Raw genomic sequence first — 19,959 nt, 5'->3', positions numbered from 1 at the left:
GGCACAGTTTAAGGCTCTTCCCAGGAGTCTTCTCTTCCAGAAGCCCCCAGGCCAGGACAGATGCTCCTGGGCTTGATCCCAGTCCAGGAGCCCACCAGAAATCCTGGTCTGAGCCAAGTCATGTTCTTGACCAAGACCAGAAAGCACAATTTGGCCCCATCTGCATCCTTGCCTTACCACACCCAGCATTTGCCTCTTCCCCCAGCTGTCTGGCCTGAGTATCCAAATCCCCAAAGAAAAGAAGAACGAGGTGGGGAGGGGTGGAGTGACAGAGTGGCACCCATTTGCCTAGAGGTGCTTTGGGCTGGTTGGTCACAGAGCAGTGACACATTGCCCAGCGCAGAGGGAGCAGCACTGGGGACAATTGCCTGGTCAGAAGAGCCTTCACGGAGACAGCCTGCCTCTGCCTTAAGTCTTTAGGGGCTGGGCTGAGGACTAGACACGGCCTCCTCCTCAGAGCCCTGGAAAAGGAGAAAGAACTCCTGGGGCCATCTGGCAGCTGCCCCCACCCTACAACAGCCATGGACAGGTTCCGCTTGTTTTTCCAACACTTCCAGAACAGCTCCGAGTCTGTGATGAACGGCATCTGCCTGCTGCTGGCCGCGGTCACCATCAAGCTGTACTCCTCCTTCGACTTCAACTGCCCCTGCTTGGTGCGCTACAACACCCTCTACGGCCTGGGCCTGCTGCTCACGCCCCCGCTCGCCCTCTTCCTCTGTGGTCTCCTGGTCAACCGGCAGTCTGTGGTGATAGTGGAGGAGTGGTGCCGGCCCGAGGGGCTCCGGAGGAAGGACTCGGGCATCATCTGGTAGGATCGCACACCTCTTCTCTCAGCAATCCCTGGGCACTGTCAGGGGCTCCCCCACCCAGCCCCCGGGTACTGTCAGGTGTGCCCCCTCCTTCCCCAACTTCCTTCAGCTCATAGAGACCCAGTAACCAGTTTCCATCTGGAAAGATCTACATTTTTGCAGCACTAGCGATTCAACTCAGGGCCTAGCACATGCCAGACAAGCACCCTACTACCAAACCACATCTCCAGTCCCTCTTTTTTTTATTACTTTATTTTGAGAAAGAGTCTTACTTAGTTGCCCAAGCTGACCTCAAACTTGCCATCCTCCTGCCTCAACTTCCCAAGAAATACATGTGTAGTTCTGTTCCTATCATTGGTCACCTTTCCATGACTAGTGCCACAAAAATATGAATGATACAGGGTTCCCAAGAATTCCCCAAGCCACATCTGTCACACTGGCCGTGGATTTTAACTTGCCATATTCACCAGGGGTAACCATGGCACGCAGAGCAGTTTTCTACATGTAATGAGAAGCAGTGGTTTACTTAAAGGCTGCATGCCCTCTCCTGCAAGTTCCCCAAGGACAAGGATCTCACCTGTAGCACCCCTGTGACACGTGCCCTGTATCAAAATCAGCCGATGATCTTGGCAATTCTCAATGCTCACCAGCCCCTGCTGCACTCCAACCTGGAGTCAAGCTCTGTTCTGCTAAGGGCCTCGAAAGCGTGGCCTCTCTGAATTCTCTCCTCAGCCCTGAGTCCGCTCCTTGATAGGACCCATTTTTAAGGATGAGGACCTGGGGCACAAAGAAGTTAAGTTTCTTGTCCAAGCCCTCACATCTAGGAAGTGGCAGTACTCAGACTCCAACTCGGGCTGACTCCACAGTTGAATTCTGCCTGCCTTTTGTGACTCCTCCTTCCTCTGCTCCCAGGTACATGTGCTCCTCTGTGCTGCAGAGAGCGCTGGCTGCCCCCATGGTCTGGATCCTGCTGGCCCTCCTTGATGGAAAATGCTTTGTGTGTGCCTTCAGCAATTCTGTGGACCCTGAGAAGTTTCTGGACTTTGCCAACATGACCCCCAGCCAAGTGCAGCTCTTCCTGGCTAAGGTGCCCTGCAAAGAAGATGAGCTGGTCAGGGACAACCCTGCTCGAAAGGCGGTGTCTCGATACCTGCGGTGCCTGTCACAGGTATTAGCATTTTCTATGTGTTTGTTCATTTCATTCTCAGCACAACCCTCAGAGACAGATACAATTACTATCATCCCATTTGCAAATGAAGAAACTGAGGCTCTGAGAGTTTTTAGTTAACAAGTTCAATGCCATACAGCATATAAGAGGCAGGGTGGGGGATCTGAATGCATGTATCATTATTCCTTAAAACCCCTCACCACAGTGCAGGTTCCCCTCAGTGCCTGGCTCTCTATAGGGTGCCCACTCCATTATCCTGGGGGCAAACCCAGGCCCACTTCCAGATTTCAGATTCCATCACCACCACCCCCAGATCCCTGTGCTGGAGTGTATCCACCAAAGAGCATTACAGGAGTCCATTACACACGGAGCACCACTAGGGTTACAGGCCATGAAGACCCAAGCCCTGTCTTCTGTGGGGGGCAGACAGGCTGGTGGCAAACATGGATCTGCGGTGCAGTGAGAGAGGACCAGTGTTCAGGCAGCACTTGATTCTGATTCAGACTGTGACTTTGGCCATGGCACTGACCTCTTGTGCAAAATAAAGCAGGGAAGGGTTGCTATCCTCAACCTTGCTGGTCTCTGTGGGCTTCAACACTCTAAGCTCACCTGAGTTCAGGGGAAAGTGAAGTCAGACAAGGGTTTAAACCCTAACTAAGCTGTTAGCCATCAGTCATGTTAAGCTCAGCAAATTGTCTGATATTCTGCTCCTCATGTATAAAATATTCACCTTAAATTTGGGTGGAAGGGTCTTATGTGCAGCCATATGAGACAGTTTTGAAAATGATGGGAATCATATCTATAAATGACAAGCATTCAGATGGCTTTGTAGTTTCGAGGAGTGATTTCTCATTGCTCCAGGATTTAAGCTGGGTCTTGAAGAGAGGCAATTTTGGAAAGTAAAGAAGAATCTGCTAGGTGTGGGCTCCAGCCTTGGAGAATGGCTTCCAGTTTCTCACTGCCTGGACACTGTTCTCTGTCCCCATTCCTAGCACAGTGCCTTCCACAAAATAGAGCATGAATGTGTGCATGGATGAGAGGATGGATGGATGAATGTACATGAGGATCACATGAAGGACTAAATGAAAAGACGAGAGAGGATGGCTGATGGGTGGGTGGGTGATAAGCAGAAGGTTAAGAGTATGGAAGCATGAATGGGTGGGAAGGTGGATGGCTAAGAGGATGGATATGGACAAGATGGGAGGAAGGTTGGATGGGAAGATGATGGACATATAGTCAGATAAGAGGATAGATGACCGGATGGATGAGTGAAAAGATGGTTGGACAGATGAGTAGCTACAAGAATGGGAGAATAAATGGAAAAGATGGATGGATGGATGGATGGATGGATGGATGGATGGATGGATGGATGGATAGATGGATGGATGAATATGGATGGAGAATGGCTGGTAGGATGCATGACTGAATGGGAAAGTGGATAGATTTGAGGAAGGATGAAGGGAGTAGTAAAGAGGGGGCTTTGGAGCACCTCCACAGTATCACAGCACCTGAGCCCCACTGCACCCCACCTCATGCCTCCTCAACCTCTAGGCCATCGGCTGGAGTATCACCCTGCTGCTGATTGTGGCGGCCTTCCTGGCCCGTTGCCTGAGGCCCTGCTTCGACCAGACAGTCTTGCTGCAGCGCAGATACTGGAGCAACTACGTGGACCTGGAACAGAAGCTCTTTGACGAGACGTGCTGTGAGCATGCCCGGGACTTCGCGCACCGCTGCGTGCTGCACTTCTTCGCCAGCATGCAGAGTGAGCTGCGGGCTCGGGGGCTGCGCCGGGATCTGGGGGAGGAGCCCCCTGAGCCCCTAGACGACCTGGATGGCGGAAGTGGGAAGGCCCACCTGCGCGCAGTCTGCAGCCAAGAGCAGGTGGACCACCTCCTAAGTACCTGGTACTCCAGCAAACCTCCACTTGACCTTGCAGCATCCCCGAGGTTCTGGGGGGCTGGCCTCAGCCACCGTGCACCCATGGTGGCTCCAGGCACAAGGCTGTCCCAGCACACTGATGTGTAGGGACCCTGCCAGGCTTGAATGGCAACAGTGCACCCATGTGAAATGCCCATGTTGACACCCATGTTCCAAGGCCTTAGGACCCCAGGGCAGACAGTCTGCCCTCATTGGCCTCTGTCTCAAATGGCCCAGTCTCGGCCTAGCTTATGAATGTGGGTTCTAGTCAAGTGCCAGTTCTGATTCAATGCATCCAGGACTGGACCACAGAATCTCAAAACAAGCTCTTGAGTAATACTGATGTTTCTGGTCAGTGGACCAAACCTGTGTATCATAGATACTGTGTGTGTGTACAATATGTAACAACAAATCCCACCATTATATACAATTACAATGCACTGATTTTAAAAATGAGGGGGGGGGAGTCTAAATAGAACTGTTATGGGTTCTGGGTCCTAGATGTTGATTTTAAATAATAAAAATAATCATAATAGCACATGCTTATTTGGTGACTATTATGTGTCCGGCATTGTTCTAACTTCCCTATGTATATTAACTCATTTAATCCTCATAATAACCTAATGAAGTAGGTATGAGTATAAGCCCAAGTTTTTAGAAGAGAAAACTGAGGCCTAAAGAGGCTAAGTTGCCCAAGGTCACCCATGTAGGAGCTGGAATTGGATGCCAGGAGGCCTGGTTCTGGAGTCTGCTCTGAACTACCACATCAGTCTGCCCTCTAGACCATTTGGTTAGTTGGTTGGTTGGTTGGTTGGTTGGTTGGTTAGTTGGTTGGTTGGTTGGTTGGTTGATTGGTTGGTTTTCTTTTTTCTTTTTTTTTTTTTTTTTTTGATTGGTTGGTTTTCAATGTCCTTGTTGGGTTTCCTAAAGCTTCTATCAAGGTTAGTTGATAGAAGTTAGCTTCTATCAGTAAGTTCTAGTAAGCTCTGCCTTTGAGTTCCTCTAGAAAGCCCTAGTTAGTGCCTCTTACTGGCCTCTCAATGAATTGTTTCTATTTTCCTGTTGAGTGTATTTTTCTGTGTTTCTATGTCAAGGGGGTTGTTGTGTGTAGCTACCACTTTCCCAGCTTCTACAGTTCTGTTTCCAGCCAACCAATGCTGGGACTTTTCCTCAGTCTAGCCCTCTCTTCCCCTTCACCTGGCAGGAACTGCCCCCCTCACATTCCCACTCACCTCCACCTCCCTAACCCTCAGCCTGACCCCTGAGCCCAACACAGTCCTATACACTACCCCTTCCAGGGCTTTCCATGCTGCCCTCACTGAGAGGTTGGCCCCTGGCCAGCAATGTCCAGAGCCAGGTATGGGTGTGGGAGCTATCTCAGGACCAAAAGTCCCTGAAACACCAGTGTCAGATCTGCAGGGAAAACTGTCACTCACTCTCCAGAAACTTAACAGGAAGAGTTAGGGGAAGATCTAGTCTTTCAGAAACCCAGGGCCTCCTCTGCCCCTCCCTGATGATTCATCCAACACACACACACACACACACACACACACACACACACACCTGCCTTTGCCAGAACAGATGATTGCTATACACGTGCAGAGCTGGGTTCACTCAAGGCTTTTATACTTCTTTAGGGTCCCCTGGACAGTACAGAGGCCCCTGGAAATCTCCCCTGGAGCCCAGCTCCCTCCGTCCCGGCCATCTCTGCTCTCCTGGGCTCTTGCCAAGGGATCTTGTGAGAACAGAAAATCTCTGCAGCCCACCTCCCACCACCTCCTGATGTGGTCAGGCCATGCAAATGTCTGAAATGGCACTAGGGTAGGGCATGATTTAGGCAAATTGCTACAGCAATTGAAGAAGAGGGTGGGGATGAGAGGTGGCATCCTGACCAGTAGGTAGGTGACATTACGGCCTATGTTCTGGCCCCTACATACTTTCTTTTATTTAAAAAAATATATATATATATATCTCCCAGCCCACGTGCTTTCTTTCAAAAACCAGTTTACCCAAAGCCATTCTGGCTCTGCTCTGATTTAAGTCAATAGGACACTGCATTCCTTGACCAAAAAACCTGTTAGCCACAGAATTTAAAACTTCTCTCTGCTATAAGAACACAGATCAGGAGCTGGGGCTGGGGCTCAGTGGTAGAATACTTGCATAGCATGCATGAGGCACTGGGTTCGGTCCTGGGCTCCACATAAAGATAAAGAAATAAAATAAAAGTATAAAAAAAAACCCACAAATCACCCTGAAGAGGGGACTTTTGTGAACTTTATGCAGACCAAAAATTCCAACGCCCAGGAGAATAGGATAATTAAAAGCAAAGCAGACCTACTGAAGAGGCACCCCCTTTCTCCACATAAAAGTCATAACTGGGCTTCTCCAGAAATCTTCACCATGGCTGATTTTAGGACTGTCAGCAAAAGAGTCTCTGCAAAAGAGTTCAATGTAGATAAACTTCCTATTTTCATGTTGCCCTGTTTTACTTGGCCATTGGCCAGGAAGAAATCAGCACTCCAGGTGTGCTGGACACCCCTTACTAGTTACCCACAAACATATCCAGTATACTAGTTTGTAAAAATGTGTAAACAAGGCCTCTGGCCTTGAGCTGGGCTTCACAGAGATGTCTACATTTCTAAGATAAGAGAAGTTACCCCTTGGGCTCCATGGTAACAGCTGGCAGGGGGAGGAAAGAAAGGGGAGAAGAAGCTCTCCCCTTCTCAGGTGTTGTCCTTGAAGGGTTTACTTGCCCAGAACAGTAAAGAAAAAAGCTGCTTTTATGTGAACTTCTGCAGACTGTGAACTTCTGAGCCCCTCCCCTTAATGCTGGGTATAAAATTCTGAAACTACCTGAGCTCGGGGTTCAGGGGATTGACTGATTACAGCAAAAGCTGTGCCCTCTGAGCCTGGCTGCAGCCAAATAAAACTGTTTCCTGCTATCTTTGGTGCCTTGCCTCGTTTGTCCCTACAACACTACCATAAAATCTATAAAAGCAAAATCAAAAAACAAAAAAAAAAACAAAAAAACAAGTTCCAGTTAGAATTAGTCAGCCTGGGCCAAGATGACCAAGAGTTGCATTTAGATATTTAACATCTCATTTTAATCTTATTATCATAGCAAAATTTCCCCCTCCCCCACCATGAGTTTCACTTGAGTACCTGTGGTAAGACCATGTACAGTAGGGATTTTAAAATCTGATGCAGTCCTACTGTCAATCAAAAGTTAAGAGGTGGGGGCTAGGGTTGTGGCTCAGTGGTAGAGTGCTGGCCTATCATGTGTGAAGCACTGGGTTCGATCCTCAGTACCACATAAAAATAAATAAAATATAAAGGAATTGTGCTCCTCTACAACTAAAAAAAATATAAAAAAAAACTTTGTATTAAGAAAAAAAAAAAGAGGTGGGCCTGTAATCCCAGCTGCTTGGGAGGCTGAGGCAGGAGGATTGCTTGTTTAAAGCCAGACTCATCAACTTAGTGAGGCTCTGAGCAAGACACTGTCTCTACATAAAAAATAAAAAGGGGCTGGGGTTGTGATTCAGTGGTTAAGTGCCCCTGGATTCAATCTCTGGTACAAAAAAAAAAAAATTGAATTAAGAGATGGTACCTGGACGAGACTTTCTAGAAACTTCTCTAAGACCCCCCCATAAACCTAGGGAACAAAGGAGATCACCCTCTCCTTTTAGGACATCTTTCCTTTCTCCTCTGGTATACTTTGCTATACTTTTATTACATTTTGTGTCCTGTTTCCTGTCTTGCTTGAAATTTTCACCTCTTAGTGTACAAGAGTCACTATCCCCAAGAAGCTCATTGTCAATTTGGTGAACAGGGATGGTGCAGAAAAAGGGGTAATCCAATATAATGGAGGAGCCATGTGCCTTTGATTTTGCAGGGAGAAGTAAAGTTCCAAGCTGGGGGACCAGGGCAGGCTCTGCAGTGGAGGTGCATTTGAATGGTCTTGAAGGATGGGGAAGTTTTTGACATATGAAAAGAGAAAAGAGGAGAGAGTGCAGAGGAAGCCCAAGGGAGGGAACAGCAAGAACCAAGGCTAAGAGTCTGGTGAAGGGCTGGGCCAATTACATTTTCTCATTCAGCAGACATTTATTGAACATCTAGAGACCCAGAGAGCAAGACAGACATGCTCCTGTCTTACTGGAGCTTCTGGACAGAGAGATAGAGACAGGGCCGTGAACACACAATCAAATAAGGTGACAGTCCATCCTGGCAAAAGTAGAGGGCCTTGGCCAGAGGACTGAAGAGTTTAGCCCATAGTCAGGATAGACAGACAGTAAAATAGGCAGCAGTTAAGTGCAATGGGCCCCATAAAGACTGCTCTAAATGTAAACGTCACTCCATGAAATTAACCTGGAAAAAATTCCAAACATACCAGCCAACTCTCGTGTCCTGGAGCTGCTGGATAAGGGAAGTGGGATGCACTGAGTGAAGGCTTCAGACTCAAGGGCTAAAAAGGGCACGACCATCAGGCGTGGTGGAGCACACACCTGTAATCCCAGTGGCTCTAGAGGCTGAGATAGGAGGATCGTGAGTTCAAAGCCAGCCTCAGCAAAAACCGAGGCACTAAGCAACTCAGTGAGACCCTGTATCTAAATAAAATATAAAATAGGGCTGGGATGTGACTCAGTGGTCAAGAGCCCTGAGTTTAATCCCTGGTACCAAAAGGAAAAAAAAAAAAGGGCACCAGCGATCAGAAGGTCACAGGCCAAACCAATAGCCTTGGTATTTTTCCAATACCTGATAAACATACATAGTGATCAATGCACCTACCTGGCAGCCATATTAACCTCCAGACTAGCACACCTGAATGGCAATCTCCTATAGGGTTCCCTCTTGCCTGGTGAGAGCTCTATTTCTTTTCTTCTCATTTGCAAAAAATCCTACTCTTTCATCTCATTCTCCATTGTCTGTGGGTTTTGTTCTTAAAATTCACAAGAACCCGAACAGATACTAGCAGGCGACTGGGGTCTGCTGCAAAGGTAAGCGGGCATTTCCTGCTGTGGAGGGCTGCAGCACCATCCCCACACAGGTCCCTCTCACGCTGCCTAGGAACCAGGTCCCCATGGCTGAGACCAGCCGCTAACACTGAAGGGCACCCCCAGCTGTGAAGAGCCCCTCCTGCAGCAAAGGGCTGTGACCCCACCAGTGGCTACAGCAATCAAGGCCGGGAACCAGGTTTCAGCAACACATTTTCAGGATCCTCTTCCATAACATCCTTTGAAAGCATTGCCCACCTTCTTCAGTCCTTAGACGATGTGGTTTCCAAGCCCCAACCTCTTTGCCACACTGTATATAAAAGCAAGAGGCCTGGGGCATGGATGCCACCCCACCAGAGAGTAAGGGACACAGGTAGCAGGCTCTCACCTGGCTCCTAAAGATCCTCCTTCCTCAGGAAAGCCACTGTCTTGGGGACCCAAGCTCATTTTCCAAGCCTCTACCAATTTTGGATTACAGTCCACCCCATATCCCCCGCCCAACTGCTCCCTACCACTGACTTCATCCTATACATTGAGTCTCCCTCGGAGACACAGTGTCGCAGGCCAGAAATGTGCTAGAAGCTTGGGCTTTGGCTGTACAAATCCCCTCCTTGTGCAACCGGGCAGCTGCAGCCTTCTGGTCTACCAGGTCTGCAGGAGGAGGGGAGGGTGGGAGGAGCCTTCAGGGTTCCGTTCTAGACTTTGACTTTGTCCTGCAGGAAAAGGGGTGATAGCTGGGATTCACCCATGTGAAGAGGATGCTTAAAGCTTCAGGTAAAGATAGGGCCCTTGGTGAGAAAATCTTGAGTGAGATGAGGATGAGTTTTGGAGGAAGAAGAGGGGGAAGCCAGAGAAAGAAAGAGCATCCAGAGGCAGAGAATGCAGAGGCAGCTGAATTTCAAAATGCCACAGGAATGAACTCGAATCCAGCACTTCTGGGAGGCTCAGGAGGGAAGGACTGAGGGAAAAAGTCCTTGATTATTGGCAAGTGCCCAGGACAGGGAATTGCTCACCCAGGGATGGGTCCAGGCCAAGCAGATGAGTGGTTCTGTGGGATTCATATAAATCCCTGGGCACCTGCCCCACCCATGATTATAATGGAAGGGTAGGGAGTTTGCAGCCTGCCCCAATTTGTGATACTGATACAGGAGTGACTTTAAGGGGAGGTAGTAGGATCAAAAGACCAGATGGGAGCCGAGGAATTGTGTCCACCCCAGCATGCTTCCACTTCTGAGGGTCCCATAGAAAAATTAAGGAGTTCTCTGGTGAGGGCCCAGCTTTACTCAACCCTTTGGGACCAAATGAAATTTCTTCTCCTTGCCTGTGCTTGAGAGGCTCTGCTGGGGGAGGCTGGAGGACTGTGGAATGGGGAGCGTATCCCTGAAAGTCTAGAGAAGACCAGTGGGAAATGGATGGCAGATGGGGAGAGCAGAGGTGACGCTGGGCTGCCTTGGCAGTGAGCTTTGAACGTCCACCACCTTTAGCCCTCCTCACTCTCCTCACAGACTGGAGGGAAACCTGGAGAGAAAGGCATGTACTGTCTCCTGTTTGTGTCTCCCCAGGACTTCATCTTGGGCCAAGGCTCATTTCATTCACTTACTTAAATGAACCCAGCACTTATTAATTGAGCTCTTTAAGCACCCAGAATACTTAAGCTCAAGAACAGAGTAATGAATAGGACAGATATGGACCTTTAGCCATATCTGAGCCCCAGATTGTCAATAAACACACTCCCTAAGTAATTAAGATTGTAACCTGTGCTTGAAAGGACATTATGAAAGCCTCTATCAGCAGACTAACTGAAGCTAAGGAGACTAGAAGATCTCCCTAAAGTGGGGAGCCTTAACCTGAGAACTTAAAGATGAACAGGGGTTTTGCAGTAAAGAACAGGAGGATAAGCATTCCAGGAACGTGCAAAGCATGGGCAAAGGCCCTGAGAGTCACCACCGTGGCACCTAGGGCACAATCTCTCGGGGACCTTGAGGACCACGTGGAGTCAGCAGCTCAGGAGAAAAATGGATTGTTTCCTCCCAGCCTCACTTTCCCAATAGGGCCCTAACTGGGTCCCCGCCAGCCTTAGGCCAAATGTAAACCCAGTGCTGGGATGACTGCTGCAGGTCGGGGACTTAGGTGAGCAGCCTGTATCCTCTTTAGGTGAAGACCACATACCGGGGCTGGGGCGGAGCTCGAAGGTAGAGCACTGCTTAGCCTGCGCAAGGTCCTGGGCTCAATCCCCAGCACCAAAAATAGACCTTGGTCCTCTGAAAACACAGCCTGATGACACCTGAGTGCCCCTGCAGCTGCATCCGCCATGGGCTCCTGCCTCCTCCACTGCCCCGTGCTCTGGCTGCTCCACCAGTTGCTGGGTGACTCTCCTATGCAAATCGGGCATTTTCCTAAAGGTACAGGCAGGCACTCTCCCCAGGGGCCCCCTTTGCATGACCTAATACAAACTTTCGAAGACACTGCTGAGGCTCAGGTGTGTTCTTACTGCCGTAATGTTGTAACCATCGTCTGCAGAGAGCCCATGCTGGGGCTGGCACTGTGCTGAGTGCTTCACCTGCATCCTCCTACAGCACCCTCACAACCCCCTGAGAGGTGGTCTATCATTCTCCCCATTTCACAGATGAGAAGGCTGAGGCCCCCACAGATTAAATACTTAAATACTTGCCCAAAAGTCCCTCGCTACTATGGGGCACGGTTAAAATTTGAACCTGGGTCACCAGTTAGGTTGCTCTCAACCACTCTGGGATGCGGTTTTCACTAAGGGACAACAAGTGAGCAGGCAGGGCCTTGAGTCAGACTCTGTGGACAGTGAGGGACAGCACAAGTGAAGGTGAGGTGTCCAGGACGCTGTAACAAGATAACACAGAATTGCCTCAAACCACACACGTTTATTTCTCATAGTTCAGAGGCTGAAAGTCTAAGACCAGGATGTCAGCAGGGTTGGGTTCTGGTGAAGGCCTCCTTCCCAGTCATAGAAGGCCACTTTGTCACTGTGTCCCCACCTGTTAAAAGGTAAGAGAGTTCTCTGCAGTCTCTTTATAATGGCACTAATCCCTCCATGAGAGCACCACCCTCATGACCTAACTACCTCCCCCAAACCCCACCACCTAATACCATTATGTGGAGGGTTAGGATTCTGACTTGTAAACGTGGGGGGACAAATGTTCAACGCATAGCATCCCAGGCAGCCTGTGTCCCTTCTGTGCCATGGACAACAACCAGCTCTCTGGCCTCAGCTGGTGCTCATAAGGCCACACCCTCCTCCTTCCCACCCCCACCCCTCAACCTGCCCCGCCCATCCGCCCTTCAGAAGAAAGGCCTGTTCCAATCACTCTTCACCTCTTCACCTCCTGGGTCCTACCATGATGACATCGGTTTATGACACTAGGATAAACAGGGGATTTGGAGACATCCACATAGAACTTGATGAAAAACAAAACAAAATGATCATCTTATATAATTATCATAAAAATAAACAAAGTATTAGGAAATGTGTTAAATGCTGAGTTTCCATAAAATATCCAAATTAATTTTTTTAAACTTCTCAAAACAAAAAACTTGAGGTTGCTTCAGTAAGCACATTCTGGGGGGGGGGGGTTACCAAGGATTGAACTCAGGGGCACACGACTACTGAGCCACATCCCCAGTCCTATTTTGTATTTTATTTAGAAACAGGGTCTCACTGAGTTGCTTAGCGCCTCCCTTTTGCTGAGACTGGCTTTGAACTCACAATCCTCCTGCCTCAGCCTCCTGAGCCACTGGGATTACAGGTGTGCACCACCACGCTTGGAACTTTGTGTGTGTGTGGGGGGGGTATTGGGGCACTCAACCATGGAGCCATCCCCATCCTGTTTTATATTTTATTTAGAGGTAGATTCTTGCTAAGTTGCTCAGGCTGACTTTGAACTTGTGATTCTCCTACCTCAGCCTCTTTGCCCCTGGAATTACAGACATTCACCACCTGGCCGGTGTGAGCACATTTTTCAATATCAGACTTTTGGGGGAAGGGGTAACTGGGGATTGAACCCAGGGTCACTTACCCAATAAACCATATCCCCAGCCCCTTTTTTATGTTTTTTTTTAATATTTATTTTTTCGTTGTAGTTAGACACAATACCTTTATTTTATTTATTTTTTTATGTGGTGCTGAGGATAGAACCCAGGGCCTGGCATGTGCTAGGTGAGCGCTCTACCGCTGAGCCACAACCCCAGCCCATTATGTTTTATTTTGAGACAGGGTCTTGCTAAGTCCTTAGGGTCTCACTATGTTGCTGAGGTTGGTCTCAGACTTGCAATCCTCTTGCCTCAGCTTCTTGAATCACTGGGATTATAGGCATGCACCCCCACATCCATCAATATCAGACTTTTCTTTCTTTCTTTCTTAATAGTACTGGGAATTGAACCCAAGTCCTTGCACATCCTAGGCAAGTATTTTACCACTGAGCTACACCACCAGCCCTTATGTCAAAGATTTTAAAATAAAATTGCAGTTAGAATTTGCAGGGCATAAATATGAGGGTAAAGTAGGCACCTTGGATACCATTAAACAGGGACATTGATACAGGGAGCCATGTCCAACAAAGATAGGCACGATAGAGATTCTAGATAGCTACCTAGGGCCACCCCTCCTGGTTTCCGGAGCTATCCCAGGCCCATCCCATCCCCACCCACCACTCCTGGGGCTGTGTGCCAGGCCCCAGCTGCAGCTTGGACCCTTTGCTGGCTATGCCTGCAATGGGCCAGTGCACATCAATGGTTGCCTCCTTTGCTTGATCTCCTTCATCCTCATCCCCACCAAGGGGTGTCCCAGGTGAGCCGCTGACAAGGGTCCTCTAGGGGCTACCAGCCTAAGGGCTCCAGTTGTCCCAGAGCAACATTTTCCCCATCTGTATCCCCTTTGTGAGACCAGCATTTCCACCTGGATTAGTAGAACAGGGGGCCTTGATACAGCCAGAAGAGAAAAGCCAAAACCCCACTGCCCTGACCTCTCTTCAACCCTTACTCTAACTCTGTGAGAGGGCTAGCCTGGGCTCCTATCCCACCTCCCCACCTACAAGCTGGGTAACCTTTAGCTAATAACTTACCTTCTCTGAGCCTCAGTCCCCACCTCTGTAAAATGGGACAGTGCCTATCCCACAGGGTTTCTCTGAGTTCAAGATTCAGGATAAAGAGAGAGAAATACTGAATCTTAAAGGAAATACCCATCAGCGGTCGAGATACAGAAAGCACAGTTGTAAATCTTGGCCCATGCCCCTGTAAAATGAGGAAGATACACAAGTGCAGGAAAAATTGGTGTGAAATTGTGCAGCTCCACCCTGGATCCACCTCCAGTTCATCCCCTGATACAGCCCTTCTATACATGAGGGACCCCTGGCCCAAGGTACTCTCCAGACAGCCCACATTCCCCCTTAAATGTAGATCTACCTTCCTAAATAAACCTCCGTCTATGCCTTTCCTTGTGCTGAAATTCTTTTCTATCACATATGCCAAGAACCTCCCTGGTCCTGAGTTAGGTTCCCCCTCTCTTCTGGGAACCTCCCGGACCCTTCCTTCTCCAGAGACTTCTCCTCTCCCCTGACAACACGAGTGCCTGGCTTAGAGCTTCACACTGGGAAGGCCCAGGTCAACGCTGTTTTTGTCAACTTTACAGATACAAAGCCCACTAATGAGGTTCCATGCACGCCTACAGGCGCAGATGCGAGCCACAGCAAGCTCATGCCTGGGCACAAACATGGGGAGGCACAGATCTGTGGGCCCCGTGGAGACACCCTGTCTAGGTTCTGCCTCACCCCCACCCCCACCCCTTGCCCCAGACAGGAACCATCCAGTTGGAGCCAGATCTGACCTGCCCTTCTGGGAGAGCTGTGGACATCAAAGGGAGCCCATCAAGCCCCTCCCCTTTGATGAGTACAGGGAGGAGGCCCTCATCCTGCAGACACTCTGGAGGCACAGGCTCCAGGCAGGAAGCACCCCCACCAACCCCTTAACTTTTTTATCTGGGGACATAGAGCTAGGAGGTGGAGGCAGGAAAGGATTCGCCATCCGCAACCCACATGCAGTGCACACAGAGGCACAGGCAGGTCTGACACCACAGTTCCCTGCCCAGGCAGCCTGTCCACTACAGGTCCTCCGACTTCAAATCCAGGACATTTTACTCCATGCCATGCCCACAATTACACCATGTCCACCACCACCACTGCCATCCTCATGGTGACCAACATCACCTCCCAACCCTTCCCATCTCCCTGACCCCCGCTGCAGTCACCCCACCACTGCCATCCCCACCTCGTCAGACCATCATTGTGTGTCTGATGGAGGTGGCCCTGGGATCCTGATGCAGTGTGGAGGAAAGACATGCAGAGGGAGGGGGACATGCTTCCCAGGAGCCTGGAGGCCTCTGCAGCACCAGGGACTCCCTCAGACTCCACCCTGATGGACACACTGTCTTCCCAGCCTGTGCCCTCCCCTTCCCCACCCTCCCACACTCACAGAGAGCTGGTCCCCATCAGGTGAGGCCCTTGTGGCTTCCTAGCGCCGGAGGCAGCTGGGGAGAGTTAGGAGTCAGGGAGGGGTGGGGAAGGGAGGGGCACAACCCTGGCTGAACCCACAGGATTGGCCAAGCTGCGCCCTCTTGGCCAGCACCTGACCAGAAGGTTCCTCAAAGCGACAGTGACCTCAGCCTCTGCCCTTAGCTCTGCCGGTCCCAGCTGGGAGGGCTGAGTCATGAGGTGGGTGCCAGGTGGTCAGGGAGGGCTGCAGGAGCCTTTTTGGAGGCAACAGTGAGGTGGGGAGAGGCCGCAGGGCCCTGCGGGGGACACGATGGACAAGTTCCGGATGATCTTTCAGTTCCTGCAGTCCAACCAGGAGTCCTTCATGAATGGCATCTGTGGCATCATGGCGCTGGCCAGCGCCCAGATGTACTCAGCCTTCGACTTCAACTGTCCCTGCCTGCCAGGCTACAACGCAGCCTACAGCGCAGGCATCCTGCTGGCACCTCCCCTGGTGCTCTTCCTGCTCGGCCTGGTCCTAAACAACAACGTGTCCATGCTGGCTGAAGAGTGGAAGCGACCTCCTGGCCGCAGGGCCAAGGACCCTGCTGTGCTGCGCTACATGTTCTGCTCCATGGCCCAGCGAGCCCTCATTGCACCTGTCGTCTGGGTGGCCGTCACACTGCTCGATGGCAAGTGCTTCCTCTGTGCCTTCTGCACTGCTGTGCCCGTGGCTGCCCTGGGCAATGGCAGCCTGACACCTGGCCTGTCTGCTCCCGAGCTTGCCCGCCTGCTGGCTCGGGTGCCCTGCCCTGAGATCTATGATGGCGACTGGCTGCTGGCCCGTGAGGTGGCCGTGCGCTACCTGCGCTGCATCTCCCAGGTGAGGGGGCCGGGTCTGCTCACAGACCAGGGTCCCTCTCGGAAGGCCCTGTTCCCCCAACTTTCAAAATGGGGTTCCCTCCAGATGGAGTGGGAGATGGGGGACATTTCCCCAGTCGAGACTAAAAGCAGAGCCAATGAACTTTCTCTGAGACTGGGGCCACCTGGAGAAAGTGCTATGGCTCTCTCTGGGTAGCAGATTTGTCCTCTGTCCTGAGGTCCCTAAAGAGGACCCAGTAGCTCAGCTGACCCCATCTCCTGCATCCTGAGCTCTGAGCTTAGAAGCTGAGGGAATTTGCATCATTTTCTCTTCCAGCCTGGGCCTTGGAGAGCTGGTGGGTGGCTGGGCCATCTGGGTATATTTCCCTGGCAAATGCCCCTATCTGGCACCTCCCTGCTCAGAGAGTGGGAGCTGAGGGTCTGGGTGTCTTGGAAGGGAGCACGTGGGTAAGGGAGATCCACAGTTGGGATACGAATTAAAGGACCACTCTGTTAGCCCTTTGATGGTCAGTCAAGGAGAGGGGCAGGAGGCTGGGCCTGCCCTGGAAGGCCTGGAGAAATATGCACACTCTGCTCTGGTGAGTGCAAACCCCCGGGCTCCCCTCTGCAGCTGGGACCCTTCTCCTATGAGGCCTCCCTCACCACCCAGATGCCACCTGTGAGTGTCCCACTGAGCTCTGTTTCTCTCCCAGACAGACCAGTGTCTCCACTCCTGTGGGCACTTGTCCCACCACCGCAGGCCTTAGGGTCTAAGCAGCTGCTCCTCTGCCTGACCTTTAAATTACCACATCACAAGCTGAAAGGGCCTCCAGAGGCCATGGCTGCCTGGCCTACAGACACATTTCATTTGGCCTTCAGAATTTTAACTCTAAAGTCACCTTTAGAATTGATTGGCTTCCTCTAAAACTCAGAATTTTTTATATAAAAATCACATTTCCAAGTTCATTTGAAACATCTGAAGATCCAGCCCCTCTAGGCACACACTTGTTCATTGAGCAGCCTGAGGGCCCCCCCCCCGCCCCCCTCACCCCTAGACCAACCACATGCTCTGCAGCTCCTGGCCTGGCCCCCTGGGATAGGTATATGCATTTGCCCCTCATCCCCGTTCTGACCTGTCCAATGCTGCTGTGTGCAGCTGGGGGCCCAGGAGGGGCCTTCAGCGCCCTCACAGTACTGACAGAGCAGAGCTAGAGACAAGGGTCCAGTTTTTCAGCCGAGTTTGAGAGCTTGTCCAGGGCTTCTCTGGGACCCCTGAGGCCTCAGCTCCACCCATATGGAGAAGAGGCTCACCTGGTGCAGGTGTCAGTAGCAGGAGCTAAAGGAGAGGCACAGAACTCTGAGGAGGAAGGGCCACTATGGCCTGGGGAGGTGAAGAAGCTTTCCCAAAGGAAGAGGCATGGTCCTGAGGGCCTATTGGAATGGCGGTGGCTAAAAGTTAGTGGGTGCTATGTATGCACCAGGCGCTATTAAGTCTATTACCTCTTTTAGTCCTCATGGGAACTATGAGATAGGTGCTATCACTAGCCACAGAGTAGTCAGGTTGCGTCACTCTTGGTCAGCTACTGAGCAGTGCAGACAGGATTCAAACCAGGCTGATTCACTCCAGGGTCTGGAGTTTACCCCTGTGCACGAGGACCCAGCCAACACAGCAGATGCCTCATACAAGCTCTCATTCCCAAGAGGTGGGTATACCCATGCTTATTTTGCAGTTGAGGAAACAGAGGAGGCCAAGAGGTGAAGTGAAGTCACTTGTCCAGTTCCTGCTCTCCTCACTAAAGGCCCCAGAGAGTGCTTTGGGGGTTTGTACAGGTTCGGAGGCAGGAGGCCTAACGCTTCCCTCTCCCCGCAGGCACTGGGCTGGTCCTTCGTGCTGCTGACTACACTGCTGGCGTTTGTGGTGCGCTCCGTGAGGCCCTGCTTCACACAGGCTGCTTTCCTCAAGAGCAAGTACTGGTCCCACTACATCGACATCGAGCGCAAGCTCTTTGATGAGACGTGCACAGAGCACGCCAAGGCCTTCGCCAAGGTCTGCATCCAGCAGTTCTTCGAAGCCATGAACCATGACCTGGAGCTGGGTCATGCTCATGGGCCACTGGCCACAGCTACCTCTCCATCCACCTCCCACAGCCCCACCGAGGGTACTGAGGAAGAGAGGGAAAAGCTGCGTGGCATCACCGACCAAGGTGCCATCAACAGGCTGCTGACCAGTTGGCACAAATGCAAACCACCACTGCGGCTGGGCCAGGAGCCTCTGATGGGCAATGGCTGGGCTGGGGGCGGGCCTCGGCCTCCACGCAAGGAGGTGGCCACCTACTTCAGCAAAGTGTGAGCTGTGGCTGGCTTAGGAAACACAGTTCTCAGACCCTCAAACAAGATAGAGAAATGAAGGCTTTAGGTGCTGCACAGCAGGCCTCAGGAACAGGCCCACATGTCCAGGCACTCACTTGTCCTTTTAGGAAAGGAATTGTGGAGCTAGAAGGGGGCCTCTTTCCTCCAGCTTTGACACTGCCCTGGGGCAGTGGGCCCATAAGCAGTATTAGTTCAGAAGTGTTCAGAACTGACTTGGGGAGACAGATGACTGGCCCCTGACCACCTTCCCAGGCCACTTCTAAAGCTGCTTCTTTCATGGTGGCTCACTACCTCCTCTCAGGCCTCACAGGCTTGTCTGCCCCTGCATCCTCTGTCGTCTATGACTTTTGAGGAGCTCAGGACTCGGGAACCAGGAGGACATCCAGCCCTCTTGTGATATTGGCCAGAATCTTCTGGGTGAGTGGGCCAAGGTGGCAGGTGATAAGACAATATGCTGAGAGTTAAGTCCAGGAAGGAGATGCCAGGGTTTGTGGTCACTAGATGAATATGGAGGTGAACTCCATGTTAACTAGCACCAAGCAGGAAACACTCCCCGTGGAGGGGTGCTTGGAGACCACACTAACACCTGCCTCATGCCCAGATCTCAGGGGGAAATCACACCATCCCCAGAAGATGTCTCCTGTTAGAAACAGAAGGGGAAGCCTCCCATTTTCTCAAGGGGGCTCTAAAGCACTAAGAAGTTCTGCCCTGAGGTGGGATGAGGAGGGAGAGGAGCTGCCTAAGTGGAAATAGCTCACACTGCAGAGCGGGGCAGAACTGGGTCAATACTGTGCTCTACTACTTACAAACTGTGTTCTGGGCCAGGTGACTCATTTTCTGTGCCTTAGTTTCCTCAATTGTACAATGGGGACAAGGGCCCTTAACTCGAGATGGTTGTGTATAAAAGCACATGGCAGCCAGGCACGGTGGCGCACACCTGTGATCCCAGTGGCTTGGGAGGCTGAGACAGGAGGATGGCAAGTTCAAAGCCTCAGCAACTCAGTGGGGCCCTAAGCAACTCAGTGAGTTCCCAAAATAAGTAAAAATAAACAAATAAATTTTTAAAAGTCAAAAAGCACATGGCATATGGTAGTCACTGAGGACATGGTGGTTTATGGGTTTGTTCATTTCTAAATCTGAGGGCGTCTCTCTTCCTCTCCCTTTAAAAGAGGGACAAGAGACATAGGAATAAACAACTTCAGTCTTTGTTTAGGAGGAAGAAACAGGGGTTCAGATAGGTTTCTTATCTTTCAGACCTGAGTCCCACCCATCTCAGAAATCACTTTGCTTCCAGTCATGATTTCCATCCTTCCTTGTTCTCTGTTTACACTTCTGAGACCCAGTCTCCC

At 50.9% G+C, this 19,959-nt stretch overlaps 2 protein-coding genes and 1 long non-coding RNA gene across 3 annotated transcripts; 2 read left to right on the top strand and 1 right to left on the bottom strand.

Annotated features, from left to right (window-relative positions):
* Positions 1-521: 521 nt before the first annotated feature.
* CALHM3 (calcium homeostasis modulator 3) lies at positions 522-4,002 on the top strand (the record flags this gene model as incomplete). Its single annotated transcript, XM_081268107.1, has 3 exons — positions 522-808; positions 1,722-1,977; positions 3,529-4,002. 3 exons carry the CDS (start codon positions 522-524, stop codon positions 4,000-4,002), a joined length of 1,017 nt encoding a protein of 338 aa, XP_081124233.1.
* A 7,760-nt stretch (positions 4,003-11,762) lies between these two features.
* LOC308634141 lies at positions 11,763-15,429 on the bottom strand. Its single transcript, XR_014018961.1, has 3 exons — positions 15,381-15,429; positions 12,231-12,313; positions 11,763-11,893 (listed from the first exon to the last, which is right to left on the bottom strand). It is a non-coding gene; the product is annotated as an uncharacterized lncRNA (long non-coding RNA).
* Positions 15,418-19,104, top strand: CALHM1 (calcium homeostasis modulator 1). The gene is made up of 2 exons (XM_081267742.1): positions 15,418-16,262; positions 18,111-19,104. Exons 1-2 carry the CDS (start codon positions 15,711-15,713, stop codon positions 18,588-18,590), a joined length of 1,032 nt encoding a protein of 343 aa, XP_081123868.1. The 5' UTR covers positions 15,418-15,710; the 3' UTR covers positions 18,591-19,104.
* Positions 19,105-19,959: the final 855 nt, after the last annotated feature.

Source organism: Spermophilus citellus (genome assembly GCF_964194105.1).
Source record: "Spermophilus citellus genome assembly, chromosome: 15".
Lineage (NCBI taxonomy): Eukaryota > Metazoa > Chordata > Mammalia > Rodentia > Sciuridae > Spermophilus > Spermophilus citellus.
The sequence above is the reverse complement of the archived record's forward strand: the minus strand, read 5'-3'. Positions and strand labels throughout refer to the sequence as shown.

Bases quoted from the DNA above. Each gene is read 5' to 3' on its own strand.
- CALHM1 (XM_081267742.1), top strand. From the start codon at position 15,711: ATGGACAAGTTCCGGATGATCTTTCAGTTCCTGCAGTCCAACCAGGAG. The intron at 16,263-18,110 runs GTGAGGGGGCCG...CTCTCCCCGCAG, and splicing joins ACCTGCGCTGCATCTCCCAG to GCACTGGGCTGGTCCTTCGT.